The sequence below is a fragment of the Manis pentadactyla genome, chromosome 14 (assembly GCF_030020395.1).
Source record: "Manis pentadactyla isolate mManPen7 chromosome 14, mManPen7.hap1, whole genome shotgun sequence".
NCBI lineage: Eukaryota > Metazoa > Chordata > Mammalia > Pholidota > Manidae > Manis > Manis pentadactyla.
The window spans coordinates 5,776,884-5,797,854 of NC_080032.1; the positions used below are offsets into that span (position 1 = coordinate 5,776,884).

The 20,971-nt window shown below is 50.3% G+C and overlaps 2 protein-coding genes and 3 gene segments (V, D, J or C); 1 reads left to right on the forward strand and 4 right to left on the reverse strand.

Annotated features, from left to right (window-relative positions):
• The window catches only part of LOC130680826 (immunoglobulin lambda variable 1-40-like), a 209,277-nt gene that overhangs the window by 33,799 nt on the left and 154,507 nt on the right, over positions 1–20,971 (reverse strand).
• LOC130680825 (immunoglobulin lambda-1 light chain-like) overlaps positions 1–20,971 on the reverse strand; it is a 270,410-nt gene that overhangs the window by 30,387 nt on the left and 219,052 nt on the right. The window contains exon 1 of one of the 4 annotated variants that reach the window (XM_057492328.1): positions 306–421. The exons of the other annotated variants lie outside the window; for them this stretch is intronic. Within the exon in view, the coding sequence (XP_057348311.1) occupies positions 306–351 (46 nt within the window). The 5' untranslated portion in view covers positions 352–421. Of the gene's footprint in view, positions 1–305; positions 422–20,971 lie in introns of those variants that run through there. 4 annotated transcript variants of the gene reach the window in all.
• Positions 490–11,039, forward strand: LOC130680827 (uncharacterized). Of its 3 annotated transcripts, XM_057492330.1 has the most exons (4): positions 490–1,237; positions 6,764–6,820; positions 6,935–7,011; positions 7,737–11,039. In XM_057492330.1, the coding sequence occupies exons 1-4, from the start codon at positions 745–747 to the stop codon at positions 7,755–7,757; spliced, it is 648 nt and encodes a 215-aa protein (XP_057348313.1). In that variant the 5' UTR covers positions 490–744; the 3' UTR covers positions 7,758–11,039. The 3 variants fall into 3 exon arrangements, 2 of the variants coding, with proteins under 2 accessions (XP_057348313.1, XP_057348314.1); XR_008993871.1 differs by lacking the exon at positions 6,764–6,820 and having other exon boundaries at positions 490–1,094; XM_057492331.1 differs by lacking the exon at positions 6,764–6,820.
• Positions 6,925–7,786, reverse strand: LOC130680829 (immunoglobulin lambda variable 3-25-like). The segment is given in 2 exon segments: positions 6,925–7,450; positions 7,609–7,786. Coding segments are annotated over 2 exon segments (463 nt in total).
• Positions 11,449–12,839, reverse strand: LOC130680828 (immunoglobulin lambda variable 3-19-like). The segment is given in 2 exon segments: positions 11,449–12,616; positions 12,750–12,839. Coding segments are annotated over 2 exon segments (597 nt in total).

Below are 20,971 nucleotides of genomic sequence, written 5' to 3' on the forward strand. Positions count from 1 at the left end.
CCCTACAGCCCTGCCCTGGACTGAGCCCCTCGGTTTCTCAGGGCCCCTGGGGAACCCCTCCCATCGTCTCAGCCCCAGGGGCCCAGGGGCCCGGCTGGTGGATGGAGCCTTGGATCTAAATGGGAACCCACCGCCCCAGCCCTCAGGGCCCCCACGCAGCAGGGAGCACGGGGGTTCTCAGCCGGCAGCCCCGCATCCGCTGCAGGTCCTGAACATCCTCCCCCGCGGCAGCCCCGCTGAGCTCAGAGTCAGGCCAGGCCGGTCCCAGAGCCCTGGGTGGGGGCGGGAGTGAGCCTGGGCAGCACCTGTGCAGTGAGCCAGGAGGCCTAGCAAGAGAGGGGTCCAGGCCATGGTGGAGGTGCCGGTTCTGCTCCCCGAGGCTGGGCAGGGGGTCCCCCAGGCCTCTCTTATCCCCTTGCTGGAGGGAGCTGCAGGGGATGCAAATGAGCCAGGGCTCAGGGGCTGCTGTGGGAGGAGCTCTGAGGACTCAGAGAAGGGCTCGGCCCCAGGGGGGCCAGGGAGGGAGGGCTGGCCCCTGCAGACCCACCTCAGCCCCGGGGCCCTCCCTCCCTGCTGGTCCCGCAGTCTGACATCTCCACCTCACTCTGCACCCTGTCCTTGCTTCCAGCCTGGCCACACCTGAGCTTAGAGGTGGCATCTGGTTTATATTCCAGGACACAGAAGGACCTGCTTGGTGAGAGTCCAGGCTGCTCGGGAAGGTGCCAAGGTGCCAGGGAGACGGGGATGCTGAGCTCATCCTGGGCCCAGGTCCCCCCTCTGCTCCACCCGAGCTCAGGAGGGGGTTGCTACTGTCCCGGTGAGTCCAAGGGCTTTGTCCTGATTGAGGGGGTGGAGCCACATGCTGGTCTGGTCCTGACTCCACATCAGGAGGTCTCTGCTGACGCTCCTCATCCTAGGGCAGTGACCCTCCTCACCCCCATTCGCAGAGTGACACTGCGAGGCTCAGACAACGGCAAGGGCTTCCCTGGATCACAGCCCATGAACTGTGGAGCCAAGTTTGGGTGTCATCCTAGGAGACCCCCTACAGCCCTGCCCTGGACTGAGCCCCTGGGCAAGATTCCCCCCTTGTCCAGGTACACGGGGTTCAGAGATCCCCAAGGGCCTGTCAGTGTCGGCCCCTGGCGGTGGGCCCATGGGCAGGGGGCAGGGCTAGAGGCCCAGGGCCCAGGAGGTGTGCTCGGAGCTGTGGACTTGAAAGACCTGATGGAGTACAACAGTGAGTGTTGGACCTAAACTGTGATAAACTCATATGAAATTTAATTATAATTAAGTTGCCTTCAATTGTGAGTATTAAAATACATAATTTAGTAAACTAAGTGAAGTGTAATTTGGAGTGCTGTGTGCCTGAGGAGGAAAAGGGAAAGAAAATATTGGCACCAGGCCCCTGGGGAGAAAGCGGGAAGGAGGAGCTTCTCCCGGCAGGACAGGAGGCTGTCAGAGCAGAGGAGGGGTGGGAGTGTGCATCAGTGTCAGGGGGAGCCTCCCGACAGCCTCTCTCTGCGTTCAGGTGTCAGGTCGGGTGTCAGGGCCTGGGTGCTGATCCCCCTGCATGGGGACGCCCAGCCCCATCACAGGCGGCTTTGCCCCGGGACTCTGCTGCCCCCTGGTGGTCACTCCACGCTGGCCGCTGAGGTGCAGGGGTCCTCTGGAGAGATGCAGATTCAGACCCTGTCGCTCAGGTCTGGATTCTACCCTCTGCAGAGCTGCCTGAGGGGCTGGGAGGGAAGGGAGGTCACGGGATCTCAGATCTGGGGACCTGCACACACCTGCTCATGCTTTGTTTTCATCCTCCTGGGCAGGAGTTCAGAGACGTTCAGGGAGGTGGAGTTGTCCGCGTGGAGTGTGGGGTCTGTGGGTTTGATGTTTGACTGCACCCCTCAGCAATAGAGGCTGAGCCAGGAACCGTTGTCACCAGGAGATGTGCTTAGATCCCCAGTGTCACTGCTGCATCAGCCCAGGAGGTGGTGACCATCTGTCCAGGGGCCCAGATACCCAGAGAGACTGAGTCAGGACAGAAAGGCCCCGAACTCCAGGGAGGGGCAAGTGTGGTTGGGCCAGTGGAGAGCCAAGACCCTGGGGACTCTGCGTGAACTGCCACTCAGGCTGGGTCTCCCCAGGGTGACTGTCGCAGTGCCGGGAGGTGAGCAGGAGCAGAGCCACTCAGAGGGTGGTCCTCGGAGGGCCAGAGGCATGATCTCCCTAACCAGGGCACTTAGATGCCTGATCCCAGGGCTCCACCCAGACCTGCGGGGCTGCATCTGCACCTGTGCAGATCCCCCAGGGGGCTCGTGGCTCCCTGAGGGCTCAGAAGCCCTGGTCTTGGCCACATGGAGACTCTCGCTTCCTCCTGCTAGTCCCCCAAATCCTTCCTGGGACACCTGGGTCTCGGGGCCTCACTGGCCTGCCCTCGTCAACTGAGTTTCACTCAGAGTCCAGACCCTGTGATGATGGGGAATAAATGGTGTGAGAATAGACTCTTTAGAAGCAGCATGGTGTGTGTGTTGGGAGTGGGGAGACCCCAGTGGGTCCCAGACAGAAGCAGGAGGCCCCTGCAGGTCTCTGGTGTCACCGAGCTGCAGCCCATCCAGTTGCCCTGCTTTCTACCTGTGTCAGCATCTCTTCCATCCCCCAGCCTCTGTATGGGTTTCTCTCTGGCTGAAGCCCTTCCGGGGGACCCTCCTCACCCAGTGTCAGCTTAAATCCTAGTCCTTTCAGTTCTGGGTACATATCATGTCTAGGAAGTGGCCTCTTCTGCCAGAACACTGGGACACACACCTTTATCATTTAATAAAAGTATCCTCCCAGATGTTGGGGACCTCCAAGTATTTTGCCTGGAATAACCCCCCATCCCATCTCTACACCTCCCATGTTACCTTTCATGATTACATAATAGAACTAGAAAGACAACCCAAAGTCATGTCTGCCTGCACAGAAATGCTGTGACTATTGAGAGATCAGGATATGTAGTCCTTTATTCTACCAATGCGGTCTACTTTATTAACTGTTTCCAGGTGTTACAATAAGCTTGCTTTCTTGTGATAAGAAGCACAAGGACATAGCATATATTACTTTTACTTCATTGCTGGAATAGGTATTCTAGTCTTTTAGGTCATATGAAACTGTCCTGCAGCTCAGAGAGGTTCTGATCATTATTATTATAATTATTATTTTGGTATCATTAATCTACAATTACATGAGGAACATTATGTTGACTAGACTCCCCCCATCACCAAGTCCCCCCAACATACCCCATTATAGTCACTGTCCGTCAGTGTAGTAAGATGCTGTAGAATCACTACTTGTCTTCTCTGTGTTGCACAGCCCTCCCTGTCCCCCCCCACATTATACATGCTAATCGTAAGGCCCCCTTTCTCCCTCCCCCTTATCCCTCCCTTCCCACCCGTCCTCCCCAATCCCTTTCCCTTTGGTAACCGTTAGTACATTCTTGGGTTCTCTGATTCTGCTGCTGTTTTGTTCCTTCAGTTTTTCTTTGTTCTTATACTCCACATATGAGTGAAATCATTTGATAGTTGTCTTTCTCCACCTGGCTTATTTCACTGAGCATAATACCCTCTAGCTCCATCCATGTTGTTGCAAATGGTAGGATTTGTTTTCTTCTTATGGCTGAATAATATTCCATTGTGTGTATGTACCACATCTTCTTTTCCATTCATCTACTGATGGACACTTAGGTTGCTTCCATTTCTTGGCTATTGTAAATAGTGCTGCGATAAAAATAGGGGTGCATTTGGGAATGAGGAAGGAGATATCTAAGCTGGCCTGTGCATACAGTAAAACAACAAATTTGACTGGATCTATACTGTTGGAACTCAATCAAGAATTAGGAGAAGTGCAAATTGTAGCGCTCCAAAATCTTACAACTACAGACTATTTACTGTTAAAAGAACATATGGGATGTGAACAGTCCCCAGGAATGGGTTGTTTTAATTTGTCTGATTTCTCTCAGACTGTTCAAGTTCAGTTGGACAATATCCACCATATCATAGATAAGTTTTCACAAATGCCTAAGGTGCCTAACTGGTTTTCTTGGTTTCACTGGAGATGGCTGGTAATTACAGGTATGCTTTGGTTATGTAACTATACTTCTATTATGTTAATGTGTGTGCACAATTTAAGTAGTTGCTTAAAACCTATACATGCTGAAGTTACTCTACAAGAAGATATGTCAAAGAAATAATCAATCTTCCCATGTTTTCTTCCGCCTGCTACTTCTATAGCTTTTCTTCTTCCTTCCTAATTACAACCCTTAAATAGAATTCGTGCCTCATATCAAATTTACCGAGTATCATAATTCTTCCAAGTGGTAAAGATACCTCAAGACAAATGCTGGGCATAGAAGCTACAGGGCATAAATATGCAAAGAAATAAAAAGCTAACCATTTCAAACAATAAGGCTTCTCTCTCACTTACCAACTTTACATTTCCCTGTATGGCCCCGGAAGATGACTGGTTAGCCAGAGACGGGTAAGATTCCTCAAGGGAGGAACAACCTAAGACAGGCACAGTCACAGGGGGGTCATCAGGTGAGAAATTGCGGATCAACAGAGGTGAGGCTTAGAACCTCACCCCCCCTGTTCTGAGAGAAATCTTCTGCATACGTGGATGTTTTATTGCCCTTGTCTAGCTTGGATTAACACATAGTCTACAGGCACACACCTGATCATCTACATTTGCTCTCTTACAACACTAAACTATGTTTTCTACCTTTATCTTGTATCTACCTACCACTTCAGCATTTTATTAAAAATAATAATAATAAAGAGAGAAATGTGGTATCCACATATAAATCAAGTATAAAAATCAAATGAGTATTCATATTTGAACTGACTGTTTATAGTTCATAATGCATGAGCAAAACCGAAGGTTTCTGTGATGGCTGCCCTTGTACTGTTCACCATGTAAGAACTTATTCACTATGTAAGAATTTGTTCTCCATGTAAGAACTTGTTTGTTATGCCTCAGAAGATTGGAGACCGACGAAAATTAGGCTTGGGGTGGATTAATGATTGTGCATTGAGCATTGACTCCCCTATACAGAATTTTATTGTTGTGAACAACCATTTGATCAATAAATATGAGAGATGCCCTCACAAAAAAAAAAAAAAGTACACACTTCCAATGGTAAAATAATAAGTAACCGGGATGTAATGAATATAGTCAAGATATTGTAACAGCTTGGTATGGTGATAGCTGGTACCTAGAATTGTCATGTATATAAATGTTGAATCACTATGTTGTACACCTGAAACTAATGTAATGTAATACTGTGTGTCAACTACCCTTCAATAAAAAATAATTATCTACAAAAAATAAATAAATAAATAAAATAAAATAAAATAAAAGGATACCATTCAAGAAAAAATATAAAAAAAAATAGGGGTGCATCTGTCTCTTTCAAACTGGGCTGCTGCATTCTTAGGGTAAATTCCTAGAAGTGGAATTCCTGGGTCAAATGGTATGTCTATTTTGAGTTTTTTGAGGAACCTCCATACTGCTTTCCACAATGGTTGAACTAGTTTACATTTCCACCAGCAGTGTAGGAGGGTTGGTTCTGGTCATTATTTCATTTGATTTCCTTCTGTGTTTCATTCACAGCTCTGTCACTGAGGTCACTGATCACTTCATTTGTAGCATCTACTCTGCTGTCCACCACATCTACTGCATTTTAAAATCTCAGATATTGTAGATTTATTTTTAGAAGTTCAATTTGGATCCTTCTAATAACCCCATGTTCCAGTTAACATGTCTGATGATTCCATTCCCCTCAGGCATGAATGGAATAGAGATATAAAAATTCTTTTGTATCCTTGTCAACAAATAATATCATCTGGGCAGTTTCAGGGCCATACTGAGTAATTGATCTGTGTACTTATTTTGGTCATGTTTTCCTGATTCTTTGCAGGAATTTGGACAGGCTGGGAGGTACTGTGAATTTCCCCTGTTGAGTACAGCATACTGTGAATTTCTGCATATATAACGATTTTTGTTTTTGGATTCAGTAAAGTCACATGGACACAGGTGCTCCTTTCCAACGAGCCTCCCCCTGTCAGGTGGCCCCAGAGCGGGTTGGGGTCCAGGGCTCATTTCCCCACGACTGTGGTTCCTCCTTCTGAGTCATCCCCCAAGGCCCCGTGAGGAGCCTCTTCCTCTGCCTGGGGCAGCAGCCCTGTCCTGGCAGTGGGTGTGGGGTGGGGGTGAGCCCCGTGGGGCGTCCCCTCATGTCTAGGGTGTTTCTTCCTCTGCCTCACGTGGTTCCTCCCACATGTGATGTCATCTGTATTAGGAACATTCACACTGAGTTTTCTCTCTGGGCACTCTCTCCTCTCCCAGAATCTTCTGTCTAAACAGTTCCTGTGCTGTGTGGCTCCCTGGAAGCACGGTCTGGCATGGGGGTTGCGCACAGTAGGCATGTGGGGTGAACTCTCAGGCAGGAAGCCTGGTGTCACGACTGTGCAGACAAGCAGTGTGGCGACGATGGAGGCCTTAGCTGGGTGGCCCTGCAAGGTCATCCTGACCCGAGGGAGGACCTGGGGTCTCGGCCTCAGGCACCTTTTCATCAGGGCATAAGCCTGGGGAAGGCAGCTCCCTGCACACAGTGGTCCTTCCCAGGGAGGGGGACTGTGAGCACCCGGGGTTCTCAGCTGCGGGGTGTGGGTGCATCAGGCCTGAAGAAGGAATGTCGGTGACACCAGTGTCCCCTGCACTGCTTTGCTTCACTCAGAATCTGAGGCTGGGACCTGGGGCTTCAGGAACTCGGCTGTGCCAGGAGGTTCTAGGGGTAAAAGCAGAATGTTGAGCCACGGAGTGCCCCAGTCACCAGTAAATGGAACTCCGAGGCCCTTCACACGCACGTGAGTCTGCATGTCTGCCCATCACTTCTTTCCCACTCCAGCTGAGGACAAGAAAACCGCCTCAGCCCGCAGCTGCGATGCACTTCTGATCCGGACCCTGCAGAGCTGCCAGCCGCAGGTGGGGACGCTGCGGGGCAGTCTCAGATATGGGGAACTGTGCCACCTGCTCCCATGCTTTGTCTACGCCCTCCGGGGGCCGGAGGGGACACAAACAGAAGGGGTTTGTGTCTCACTTGCCCACCTGCCTGTGTCTCTGTGAGTATTATCACTGCTGTCATATGACTGACAGTAGTAGTCGGCCTCGTCCTCAGTCCGGGCTCCGCTGATGGTCAGGGTGGCCGTGTTCCCTGAGCTGGCACCCGAGAACCGGTCAGGGATCCCTGAGGGCCGCTCACTATCCTTGTAAATGACCAGCCTGGGAGCCTGGCCGGGCTTCTGCTGGTACCAGTAAGCATAATTTTTACTCAGTAGATCCCCAGAGCAGGTGATTAAGGCCGTCTGTCCCGGGTCCACTGACACAGAGGGTGGCTGAATCAGCTCATAGGAGGCCACGGAGCCTGTAAAGACAGGAGAGCGGAGGCGGGTGTGAGGGCGAGGGTCATTCCCAGGGCCTCCTCATACCGAGGCTGAGCCTGGGCTGAGCTCAGGGTTGGGGGCAGGCCCAGCCCAGGGCCCTGTGGGGGCTGAGCCTGCGGGCAGGGCATGGGGCCCCCACCTGTGCAGAGAGTGAAGAGGGGGAGGAGGAGAGGGGTCCAGGCCATGGTGAAGACGCCCCAGGGCTCTGCGTGCTGAGACCCCACGGCCCAGCTGGGCTCCCCGAAGCTCCTCTTATTCCCTCTTCAGGTCCTTTGGGGCAGTGAGTGAGAGCGTTTATGCAAATCTACACTCCCCACCCCTCCCGCCCAGGCTCCTCATTCATCCAGACCAGAGTGGGGTCAAGAATCTGTGACCAGTGGGAAGGATTGGAGCCCTCCAGGTTTCTCCAGGCAACTCCTATTTCAGGAAGTCGGCCGAGGCCGGAAGGTCTCTGGTCACAGCTGCCTTCCTGGGGGCTGAGCACATGGCGCTGTCCCGAACCGTCCTGACATGGGTCCGCTCCTGGCTGGCTCAGGGGGCCTGTGTGCTTCCAGGAGCCTCGCCCTGGGGCTGAGCTGGGCCCCCGAGACACCCAACAACACCCAACAACACACGATCCGGGGCAGCGTGTCCTTGGGCATCGTCACCTTCTTCCTCCTGCTTCCTGTTCCCGGTGTGCCCAGGGCACCCTGCATCCACCCCTGGCATCTCATCAGAATGTGGATCTGTGTCAGTAGGATGTTTGCCCAGCGTGTTGTGTGTGGCAGTGTGATGGTTAAGCAGCCACCTGGTTTGGGAGATTCCTCCCGATTCGCTTTACCCAAGGTGTCTTCCTCCTTCAACACCATGTCCCACAGCAGAGTAGCGATTGGCATTGCTGATTGGCATTGTCAATCTTTTTGATTCATTTTCCCCAACATTTAAAAACTGTGAACTTGTGACGTCCAGAAGCACACAGTGAGACGCCCTTCAGGGCCTAGGGTCACCAGGGCCACCTCTTTGCACTTCTGGGACTGGAAGGTTAGTGATGTCTCCTACAAAGTGGATCCTGTCAATGAACCAAAGACAACCCAGAGACCAGAGCCGAGCCCTGAGCAGTGAGAACCCGCGTCCTTCTGCGGAGTCCCTAAGGGAGCCCGTGGATGCTCCATCCAGGGACCGGAGCCCAGAGCACCCCACCTCCCACCCCTGAGTGGACCCTGACAAAGGAGCTCTAGCCCTGAGGAGGACTGTGCCTGCAGGGTGTGGAGAGGCCGAGGGCGGGCGGCTCTGGGAGGCTCTGGGCCACTCTGGACATGCCCAGGACAGATGGACCAGCTCCCTGGGGACCGCTGATGGACTGTGAGGTGGCCTGCATTTCCCAGTGATGCATGCACTCACTGTGTCAGGGTCCCTACAGTGTCCTGCCTGTCCTTGTGTAAGCCTGATGGTCAGATCACAGTCACTGCAGTCAACATTTTGATGACTTTCCTGAAATTCAATCCGTGCACTAACTGTGGACCCCTCCAGGGCTGGTGTTCCCTGAGGCTCCGCCTGCAGAGCCCCAGCCTCTGTGCCGGCTGCTCCTGGTGCAGCTCTGCTGACCCCTGCTGGCGGAGGGGACTCAGCCCAGGAGCTTGCCTCCTGCAGCTTCCCCCAGAGCACCTGTCCCCTGAGAGGCTGTGGAGCAGAGAGTCCGGCCCTCCTTTCTGCCTGCTGGGACTCTGTTCTGCCCAGCCCAGCACAGGGAGGTCCCATATGCCGGGTGGATATGCACTACTTTGTACTTTGTATTTGCTAGAAGAATGCCAGCTGCGGGATAAACTCCATTGTTTTGCAAAGATTCAAGGTCCATGGAAACCTCAGACAAACCTTAGGCGCTTGAGGTTCAAGCCCAGTTCAGGTACATATGACGTTTTCTCCTAATTTGAGCAGTTGGGGTGCAGGAGGAGTGTGTCATTGGGCATGTAAGAGGCAATTCCAGGGAATAAGCCAGCTTCTCTTGGCGTCTGCTAAGCACATGAAGGGATGAAGGTGTGGGGCAGGGACAGCATTGACACAGATGGGTTCAGAGCAGCCCCTGGCCCCTCCGTAGGTCACCTGGGTTGGGGCAAGGACTGGAGCAACTCAGGAGTGGTTACTACTCTTCCTCTACCCTCTTCCCACCTGCAGTCACTGGGGGCAAGGGTGCTACATGTGCGTGTGGTCCTGGTCCTGTCTGGGGTCCCACGTTCATGACCTGTCTCTGCTTTCCCCGTTGACCCTCAGCCTGGCTGAGTAGACCAGGGACACTGAGGGTGTGGGTGCCCTTGACAGAGAAGAAGGTGGGAGAGGGAGTGAGTTCCTATGGTCCCTGGAGAGGGAGGGAGAGGAGGGGCTGGGGGACCCAAGGGCAGCAGCCGTCAGCTGCACCTGGTGAGGAAGGTGCTGAGGTGGAAGGGGATTCCGGGACCTCAGCCCAAAGTCCCAGACCTGAAGGGACAGCTTTCTCCTGTCAGTTCTGCTGGTGGCCTGTGTGGGGCGCTACTGCACTTGGGACCAGGACCTGGGAGGGTCCAACCCTGCACAGGGTCGTAAGACTGTGAGATCTCTGGATTATAACCAAGCAGGGTGGCCTTTTCATGACCCTTTACAGTTGCTTATGAAGTTAAAAGAATTACGGGGAAGGTTACAAACAATGTGTGCCATCATTTTAGATGACTTGACTGAAGTGAAAAAATTCCTAGAACAACGTAAATTATCAATTGACTCATGATGAAATAGAAATCTGAATAAGTCTGTGACAATGAAGGAAACTGAATTAGCAATTGAACATAATCTTGCTAAGAAAGCATGGCTCTCTGGTAAATTCTATACAATATTTAAGGCAAAAGCAATACGGGTCCTCCCTGGACTCTTTCAGAATGTAGAGCAGAGAGAACTCTAAGTGATTCTCCGAGGTTAGCACTAAGCAGTACCAAATCCAGACAAAGATATCCCAGGAAAACTACCAGTGAACATCCCCAGTGACTCCAGATGCTCATATTATGTGGCCTAAACCTGTCCATCAGGGTCTCCTCGTCCAAGGGAGCTGCCGTCACTCCAGCCCTCATCCTCACTCCCCATATGACTCCATGATGTGAGCATCCTTCATGGAGTTGCTTATGTCAGGCTTGCCTGCTTTCTCGCCAACTGCCTCTGTAAACATACCCCACCCTAAAAGGCGTACCGGTGTGCACCTGAGCTGGACAGCACCCCATGTGGATGGACTGGACTATATGGGGGACTGGACACAGAGCCCCCGCGGCTAGCCCGTCCCAGAGGTCCCTGACACTGGACCACAGATGTGTGCTCAGAGTCGTGCTCCTGCTCATCTGCTGCGCTCCTGCCCCCTCACAGATGCACCACTCACTGGAACTGTCCCTGCTGCACTGTTTTCCCTTGGGACAGATGAGAGGCTGACTGGGACAGCCTGGACCTGAACCATCTGTTGTGACCAGTATGAGATGTATTGACCCATGATATGTATGATTTTTAGATATGCTTAATCCCCCCTTGAGTGTTTTGTGAAAGGAAATTGCAAAATAAACCATGTGATTCGTGCAACCACAAGGATGTTAAGCTCATTACTCCATCGCCCTGTGGATCCGTACTTCCTGACCCGCTCACGTCGTCACTGTGTGGCCTCCTAGGCCCCTGGATGTACAGTTTGTTATCTCATTTCCTTCAGCTCTGGCACTGGGACCAGGTCTGGGAGGCTGCGGAGGGACATGGGACGGGAGGGCTTGTCTGTAGGTGTGTCACCATCTGTGCTCGGTGGATTTTCTGTGCAGTTTTGGGGCGCAGACTGGGGAGTGGAAAACTCATCCTTCATTTGAACTTGGACTCTTGTGTTTATAAAATTGAAAGTGCATTCCTTGTAGGAGCATTTAGCTAGGTCTTGTTGTAAAATTCAAACTGATATTTCTGCCTTTATTTGTGGCAGTTAGACCATTTACAATGAACGGGGAATAGTATGAATGGTCCTGTTGAAATATACCATTGTCATCAATGTATTTTCTATTTGTCCCATCTGTTCATTATTCCTCTTTCCCTTTTTCTGTCTTTTTCAAATTAACTGAGTATGTCCTTGTGATTTCATATTATCTCCTTTGTCAGAGAGACAAGACTTGGCCAACCTGCAATGTGGTAACAATTGGGGACTCAGCTGGGAGCCCCACGAGGTCACCCTGGAGTGAGTAAGGGACTTGGGATCTCAGCCCCAGACAGTTGTTGGGCAGAAGCCCGCTCGGAGAGGGCACAGTCATGGGGAGGGAGCCTTTGCAAGGCCAGCCCCAGCTTTGGGCTCAGCTCAGCGAGCTGCCAGGGGCTCCCAGTAGGGGATGAGGGGGTCAGCCCTGAGGGAAGTGGAATGGACCCCAGCACATCCACTGCAGTCCTTTGCTCCACTCAGACTTGCAGGCTGCCATGAGATCCTGGGGCTTCAGGAGGTTAAATGAGCTGGGATTTGGGGGATTAACCCAGAACAGCTGGGCAGGTAGAGACCCCAGTCTCCACCACATGGAGATCCAGGGTCGACTACCACTGGGTGCATGTCTCTCTCTATCTGTCCTTCCAAACAGAGCCTCTTTCCCCAACTCACATGGCTCTGACAACAGCACAGCCTCGTCCTGCCCGCCCCCCCAACCCCCGATATCCAACCTGACTCCACTCTCTATACAGCCTGCATGGAGGGCTAGGAGAAGAGGGATGCCTGAGGGGTCTCAGATCTGGGGCCCTGGGCCACCTGCTCCTCGTTCTGTCTACGTCCTCCTGGGACTGGAAGAGCATGTGACATAGATGCAGAAGGGGTTTGTATGTCACTTCCACGTCTGCCTGTATCACTGTGTGCTGAGTATCACTGCTGTCCCACACCTGACAGTAGTAGTCAGCCTCGTCCTCAGCCTGGGCCCCACTGATGGTCAGGGTGGCTGTGTCCCCTGAGCTGGAGCCAGAGAACCGGTCAGGGATCCCTGAGGCCAGGTTGCTTTCCTGATAGATGAGCAGCACAGGGGCTTGGCCTGGCTTCTGCTGGTACCAGTGAGCATAATCACTTTCAAAGCTGTCTCCTTGGCAGGAGATCCTGGCTGTCTGACCCAAGGCCACAGAGACCTCAAGTGGTTGAATCAGCTCCGAAGAGATCACAGAGCCTGAAAGAAAGGAGAGGTGAGGCTGAGGCCGCAGGGCTCAGTGCCGGGGACGGTGACCCCGCAGTAGCCTCTGTGCTGAGCTGACCCAGCTGACCCCTGGCTTCCTTGAGTACTGAGCCCTTGGGGACAGCACCTGTGCAGAGGATGAGAAGGCGGAGCAGGAGGGAGGTCATGGCCATGGTGGAGATGCCCCAGGGCTCTGCCTCTGAGCTCACAGCTGGGATGCGGCCTCAGAGCCTCTCTTATCTTCAGAAAGGGGGTGTCCTCATGCAAATCTATTTCCTTAGGTGGCTCTGTTGGGCGGATCCCCACTGGGCAAACAGCTGGGTTTAATGTTGGATTTAAAATTGGGCCCCAAGTCTAAACTCTGTACTCAGTTTTCCCATAACTCTGGCATCGAGTGAGAAACGTTGACCCACTGCCCCCAGCACATGCACACACACCTCAGGCTGTGCCCTGGGCTTCCACCCTGGGTTTGGAAGAACACCCTCGACGTTCACTGTACAAGTGAGCAGAAGAGCTCATTCTTGGGGTGGGGCTGGGAGTGCTTGAAGCAGGAGCTTGTAGGAACAGCAGTCATGCTGTCTGAGGAGCCAGAATTCCATCTTCTGACACAGTGAATTGGTCACATATCTCTTCTTTCTGGACAGATTTTCCTCAGTAGTGTGCTTGGAGGGACCTCTGAGCACCCTAGGATGCACTGACCTGTAGAGAAAACGGGGGCAGGAGGTAGAAGGGAACCAGTCCATGGTGAGGCAGGGCTTCTAAGAGCTCTGCCCTGAGGTTTCCCAGTTGGGACTGGAATCCCCAAGCTCCATTGTACCCTCTCTTCTTAACGTTCAAGAAGGGAGGAGCATTGCATGCAAATCTATCCTTCATTCTTCTAAGAGTCTGTCTAAGCTCTTGTCTGAGTTCTGAGCCTAAGGGCCTCATGCTGGTGATTTCCTGAGATTAGAAGAAGGGCCAGGTTTGGGTTTCAAGAATATGAGTTGATTTTACCCAGTAAAAGTGTCTTCAAAGAAAGCGTCAGTCACACCCTTTGTTCTTGAGCACAGCCCAGAGGACTTGGATTTAGGGTCCCCAACCAAGAGCCACAGTGCCCCCTGGTGCTTCCAGGATGAATCTCATCTTACTTTATTGCTTGTTCAATAGAATGACTTACTTCTGAACCTTCAATATATGGGCCAGACTCATGCTCCACGTCAATGAGACAGCATAAAAATTCCACAGGAGTGCTGTGGTTAAGGCACAACCTAGTCTACAATCTTCTAAATGAGCCAAGTAACACTGAGAGATTAAGTAATTTTCTCAAAGTTACCAAGACAGTGATAAGAGAGTCAAGTTTTCAGCTGACCTCAGCCTGACCTTTCAGCCCCCTCCCTGTCCTGCCCCGTCACCAGGCTCCATCGCCTCCTTCTCCCATCATCCCAGGCCTCTTGGGCCCTTCCTACCATGACCCTCTCTTCTTTTTTCCGATGCCTGTCCACCCTGAGTCTGCTCTGAAGTGTGCTCAGATCTTCTCAGTGTTGGCATCAGTGTCCCCAGCAAAGCAGCCCGGTGGCTTGAATGTATAGAGCTGGGATAGTTACTCCAAGGAAACCTCAACCATTTAAACTGCTCCGTATGGTATCCAAAGCCACATGTAACTGTTGAACATGAAATGTGGTCCCAGTAGAGATGTGCTGTAATTCTGAAATACCCAGCAGGTATCAAAGACTTAGTATAAAAATAAGGTATCAATATTTTTATATTTAATTCATATGGAAATTAGAATATTTTCAACCAATTGAATTAAATGAAATATTTTATGAAATACATCATTCCACCTGCCTTTCTCATTTTTTAAATGTGGCTACTAGAAAATTTTAATTACTTACATGGTTCTAATTTTATTTCTGTTGGGCAGGGTTGCACTGCAAAGTCACAATGTCAGACACTTGCTTATGAAAAAGGAAGGAGAACTTTCTAGGACATTAAGGAGAAGCCAAGTCTTACCTTCCAAAGGTAGGTAATGAGAGGCCACAGATGGGTGGTGAAGACCAGGGACCCTTTTGTCAGAAAACCTTGGTTTGCCGCTGGGTTAGATGATTTCTAGTTCTAACCTTGAGCCAGTTGCACGTCCCTACATGCCTTAGCTTCCCCATTTGTATAATGGGAGGATAATAAGGATGCTTGTCTGCAGAATATTTGTGATTAAACAGTTTAATAAATATGAGGTGCTCTGGATGGTGCTTGATACATTCTAAGCGCATTCGAGTGTTTGCTCGTCCTCCTATGCTCAGTCCTTATACTCAAAGCTAAGACACTACAGACTAGAGGAAGGAGGAAAGTTATGGAAAAATAGAAAGTCTATAGAGTTGGGGACATTTGGCATTGGCAGACCCACAGATGCTCACAGGCCCACAGAGGCATTTCTCTCTGCACAGGTAGGTCACAGAAGACCATTGACTTGCTCACTAGGCCTTTAGACCCAGGAACGTGGTCTTGTTTTCCCAACAGAGACATCACAGGATGTCCCAGCAGAGCTAGAGCAGCATTCATGCCTGCCCAGATTCTGTGGTGCGTGTCATCACATCCCCGTTGGCTCTGCTTGTGACCTCCTAGTTCTGGGGGGAAGCACCTCATTCTGCAGATAGCGCACACCTGGACGGCCAGTGTATGTCTTCTAACCTGTCCCCAGAGGGCAGCCTGGAGGCCTGGGTGTGATGCCGGGGTTCTTGTTCATGGAGTGCAAAAATGGACTTCGCAAACACTCAAGGTAGGGGAGCAAGGAGAGGCTTTTATTTAGAGATAAAGTGAGAGGACAGAGCTCGAGGGGACCAGAGAGTCCGGGGTTGGGCGTTGTCTAGGGCTTTACATCTTTAGGTTTAACTGAGGTGTTTAGCTATTATTGGTCCCAGCCTGAATGCTGCCTTTTTGTTTTAACCAGTCCCTCTGAAAATTGCCTATATTCCTGATTTGGTATCTTTACCCTGAAGGATTAGTGTGACTGACTTTGCTTAATGTTTAACATGGAGTTTTGGTAGGGATTTCTTTGCACATTGTTACATTGTTCTGACTGTAATTATCCTGCTTTGGTTTTTCCGGAGGCCCTCACCCTACTTTGTCTAAACCCACAGTCCTTGTCTCAGTTGGGCAGGGGAGGACTGACAGGCCTCACGCTGGGACTGGTGGCAGTGGGGGAAAAGAACACCGGGGCAAAGACAGCAGGAGTCCCTCTGGACTCTGTCAGGGAGGCAGCTGCCTCTGAACCCCACCCGCTGACGGTCATGAGGCCTCGTCTCACCTATGACCTGACTGGGGGCTGTAGAGGTCGCCCTTGTCACATGTTTGAAATCTGCTCTCTCTGGTGATGGTAAGAGAACATGGATGGAGCCTGGACATCCACGTGCAGAGATGGGTCGTTTAGGGGAGAGTCAGAGGTCCTTCTCGGCTGATCCCTAGAGCTGTTGGTGCACTTTCAACCTGAGGAGCACCCCCAAAGGGGAGGGAGGGAACAGCGATGGCAGAGACACTGTCGTGGGTTGAGTTATGCCCCCCCATTCCCATGTTGAAATCCTGGCTGCCAGTACCTTTCAATGGGATCTTATTTGTATATAGGATCATTGCATATGTAATTAGTCATGAGATCGTACTGGAGTGGGCAGACCCCTAATCCAGGTTGACTGGTATCCTTATAGAAGGGAAAATCTGGAGACAGACTCCCACAAGGCAGAATGCCATGTGAAGAGAGAGGCAGAATCTACAAGCCAAGGAATGCCAGAAAACCACCGGAAGTTAGAAAAGAGGCACAGGACAGGTTATCTTTCACAGCCCACAAAGCAAACAATCCTGCCAACATCTGTTAACATCCCAGACTGTTAACCTCCAGAACTGTGAGACATACATCTCTATTGCCAGCCCCCCGGTCTGTGGTACTGTGTCACTACAGCCTGAGCAAACTAAGGCAGCTGCCCCATAATACAGAACTCTGGTTTCTGGGCATTGGCAGCAGGGCTGGGCTCCCTGCAGTTCTTCCCTTCCTAGTGTCACAGTCCCCTGGTGGGGACTCCTGTCATCTAAGTCTCCTCCGCAGGATGCTGCCTCAAGTCCCCAGGGAGCAAGTGGTCCCTCCTGTCACCCAAGACAGCTCTGTCCCCATGCTTGCTCCCTCTGGGATCTTGGTGAGGCATGTGCACTTGTCCTGTTTAAACAAGAACAGAACATTCTGCAGTTTCCAATACAAGTTATCACCATGACTGTAAATATTCAAAACTACCAGTTTATTTGGGCCTGTGCACCATCTATCACCCTCAGAATGGAGTCTAACCGTGACAGAAGATATTAAACAAGGTATTTTACATGCCTTAAGAATGTTGCCAAAGGGGAAATATAGGATCCTATGAGACTATTTCAGCAAAAACATCTCACTCCGTCTTTAAGTCATGGATGGCCTCTCTGACAATGGGCTTTTTAAACAGAACCTTGAAGGATAATTTGGCGATAACCAGGTAAGGATCAGTACCGCACGGAGGGACAAGGGGCGGGAGCCATGACTAACCACGGGGTTGAAGAAATGGATTAATAAGGATATATGTACATTCATAGAATTGTAGCTTGAGATCCAGTTTGACTATCTCTGCCTTTTAATTGGTTTGCTTAATTCATTCATATTAATGTTGTTATTGCTATTGCTGAATTTACATCTGCCATTTTACTTTTGATTTCTATATATCTCATGTTTTTTATGATCTATCTTCTAAACTCCCTTACTGCCTTCTTTTGCATTAAGTAAATGTTTTCTAGTTATCATTTAAACTTTCTAGTGATTGTTTTGCTGTATTTTTCAGTTATTTTCTGAGCAATTGATGAGCTTACCACATGTGCCTTAACATATTAGTATCTACTTCAGATTTATGCAAACAGTTCTAGTGAGATATAGAAATGTTGCTCCTATATTGCTTCATTCTATCATGGAAATAAATAAAGGAAACCTCACTAAAACAGAGTCAGCAGGGGAAGATCTCAAGCCTACCACTCCTAGTCACTTGCAAAACCAAAGAAAAGAGACAGACCTTGCAACTCCATATTGCTTTAGCTAGTACTTTACCAGGGAGCATGAAGGGGAAGGGTTTCTCCTCCCCTAGCAACAGTCCAGCCAATGAGATACTGCCAAACTCAGCCAATAAGAAGTCACCATACTTGGACCACCCCCAAAGTTTACTCCAGTGGACTTTTTGTTTGTAAGAGCTTCTTCCAAGTCCACCCTTTCCACTGTAAAAGCGCCTTCCTCTCCTTTGTTCTCTGGACTTGCCTACAGTTTTGCTGTAGCTTGCATGTCCCAAATTGCAGTTCTCTGCTATTCCCAAATAAACCCATTTTTTTCTGGTAAAATAATTTTTATTTTTAAGGTAAAAACCATCTTCATTTTTTCCATCTTCCTCTTAAGATAACGTTATTGTCAATATTACACACATCTACACATGTTACACACCCAACAAGATATTGGTTCAATCACTACTTTATATGATTTTAATGTCTTTTAAAGAAGCTGAGAGAATAAAGGGGAGCAGGTATCCACTGACTTTGTTAGAGTCACCTTTTTTTTTTTTTTTTTTTTTTGGTTCTTTTCATTTGTCCCTTCAGTTTGGAGTTACGGTCAAGTGTCATTTGCTTACTACAGTGCAGCTCTGTCCCCGCTCTCTCTTCATGCAGTCATCACCAAACAATATGTATATAGTTCTAAACAATTGCTTTAAGTCAGTTAATAGAAGAAAAGAGAAGAAATATGCATTTATACTGTCTTTTACAATCATGGAATTACATTTACTGGTCCTCTCGGGTTTTGTTGTCTGTTGTCATCATTTTGTTTTTGTGGATTTGAATTACTGTCAAGTTTGACTGTTGGCCCACAAAGCCTAAAATATTTACTACCTGGTTGTTTAAGAAAACGTATCAACTCCTAAAATGTAAAGAACACTGAAACATTTGAGAAGATGCTCAATCTCAAGCATAGTAAAAGAAATACAAAGTAAAGCTATGCCAAGATAACATTTTTCATCTAAGGTTTGAAAAGATCAAATATTTGTTGCTGGCATTATAAACTAGTACAGCCTCTGTGGAGGGAACCTGACAACAATAGATGGATACTGCAAACACACGGCTCCCCTGAACCAGCAATGCTGCTGCTAGAAATTTATCCTGTGGGCATATTCACGTATGAATCCAAAAGGGTATATAAGGATATTCATTTTAGTGTTATCTGTAAGGTCCAAATCTTGGTGATCATCTTAGGGTCTAGTTGGTTAAAATACTGCTGTGGAACACTCTGCAGCCTTATAAAGAATGAAAGAGCCTGGCTGTTTCTGGAAGAATGTGCAAGACATGTTGCATGTGCTGGTCTTTGATACGGGGGACCAGGGCAGGGGTCCTACTCATCACTCTGCTTTATGTGAAATCTCATGTGGGTTCCCTGGAGTCAAAGCTTGAGAGGGGAACTGGGGCCTCTGTGATATACCGAGGAGTGTTCTCAAGAGAAACTGGGAAGGGGGAGAGGGGGACAGGGTAGGGAAGGTCCAAAGGCAAATCCTGGCCTCTGCCTGATCCTGTAGGGAGCCCTGAAGCATAAGGTTTACCCCAGGGTGTGTCCCCCTTTGAGCCGAGACAGCAGGACTGTGTCCCCCTGCACCAGTCAGCCACTGGCTACAGTATGTGGTGTGCAGCTTCCAGGCACCGCTTTGCAAGGGAGCCCCAGTCTTCAGCAGCCCACAGACACATCTCTTGAGAAGGCTGCCTGTGCGAGCAATTAGCCAGGGCATCGTTCAGAGGTGGGAGATGGGCTCCCCAACTGGGGCACCAGAAGCAGCTGCCACTGGTACCACTGGAAATTTTTCTGTTGATGTGCATGTACTATCTTGAGCTCAAATTCAAATTAATTAAATCTGTTTTAAAGATTTCCATAATCGCCCAAAACAAAAGTCTTTTGACCCAAAAGAACTGTAAGCAGACCATCTTCACACCTCTTCCCTGTCACACTGAAGGCTGCTGACAGTGAGGCAGCAGCCACAGTGTCCTGGGAGCACCGTGCTTAGGCCAGCCACTGGCTGAGTGAACGGAACTGGGGTTTGGTGGGTTTCCGCTCTTTCTCAGGATGGGGAGATTTTTCTCTCTGCTCACGATGTTGCTACTCCAGGCTGATCACGTTTGCTTTTCTGATTCATCTCCCCATTAGCATCTGTCTCTGTGAAGCCAGTGCATTGTACTGGACTGTACAGATGTACTCAGCCTTGTCCTCAGACTGTGCCCCAGCAATGGGAAGGAAGGCAGCTCTGTCCCCAAGGATGGAGCTTCTAAAGGGGCTGAAGACAGATGCCAGGCGTTTGTCTGCCTGGCGTCTGAGCTGCAGAGGAGACTGACCAGGTTTCTTCAGGAACTCTCCTGGAACGTTCCCAGGAGTGACAGGTCCGGCACTCATGGAGCAGGTCAGGGGGACTGTCAGCCCAGGTATCACTGGGAGGGAGAGCTCCTGGGCCATCACCGACTGGGGGCTGACAGCCGACGAGAGCAGAAGGAGATGGCTCTGAGTATTGTAGTTAGGGCGACCCCTTCACAGGACCCTTGTGCAGAGGCCCATGAAAAGGACAGTGACCAGGACACGGTGCTGTGGCTTCCTGAGGATCCTGAAGCTAGGACTGGACTCCTCCAGCTTTGACTCGCTTCCCTCCCTGACTCTTCGGGGAAGGGGCAGACTTTGTGCCAATCCCCCCTCCCAGTTTCCTGCTTGTCCCAATCCCTCATCAACCCTGGCTGAGTCCCAGCTGGGTAAACACCCTGCCAGAGGAATGGTGGGTGGAAGATAGGAGCAATAAGGCTTTGTTCCTGTTTCCTTCTTCCTGTCACCCACCCTCCCTGAGTGTGGGGCCATCACAGCTGCTGTGGTACCCTTGGTGAGCACTTACAGAAAATGCAAACGGTGTCACTCGCAAAGACACACAGCTGGGTGTTTGTCCCCATGAATAGAGATGTGGTCCCACAGTGCCCTGCTTCTTGCCCATCCAAAAGTCTCCTTTTCCTGAAAGAGACTTCAGGATGGATAGATTCAACTTCAGGCCTCTGGCTGATTCCCTCAGAAATGAACCTCACGCAGTCCTTTCTCAAAAGCCTCCAAATAAAACTCCAAGTCCAAATTGCCCTCTCTGGGTCCACCTGAGCTCAGAAGTCCTCAAATCCAGCCAGCAGATCTGGATCACATACTGTCTATATCCCCTGGGTGCATTCTGACAGAAGGAGATGCATTTGGGTATAGTTGTCCTTCTTTGATCCACGTAGAAGTCTGATCGTTTACGGACACACAGAATCAGGGAACCTTATACGCAT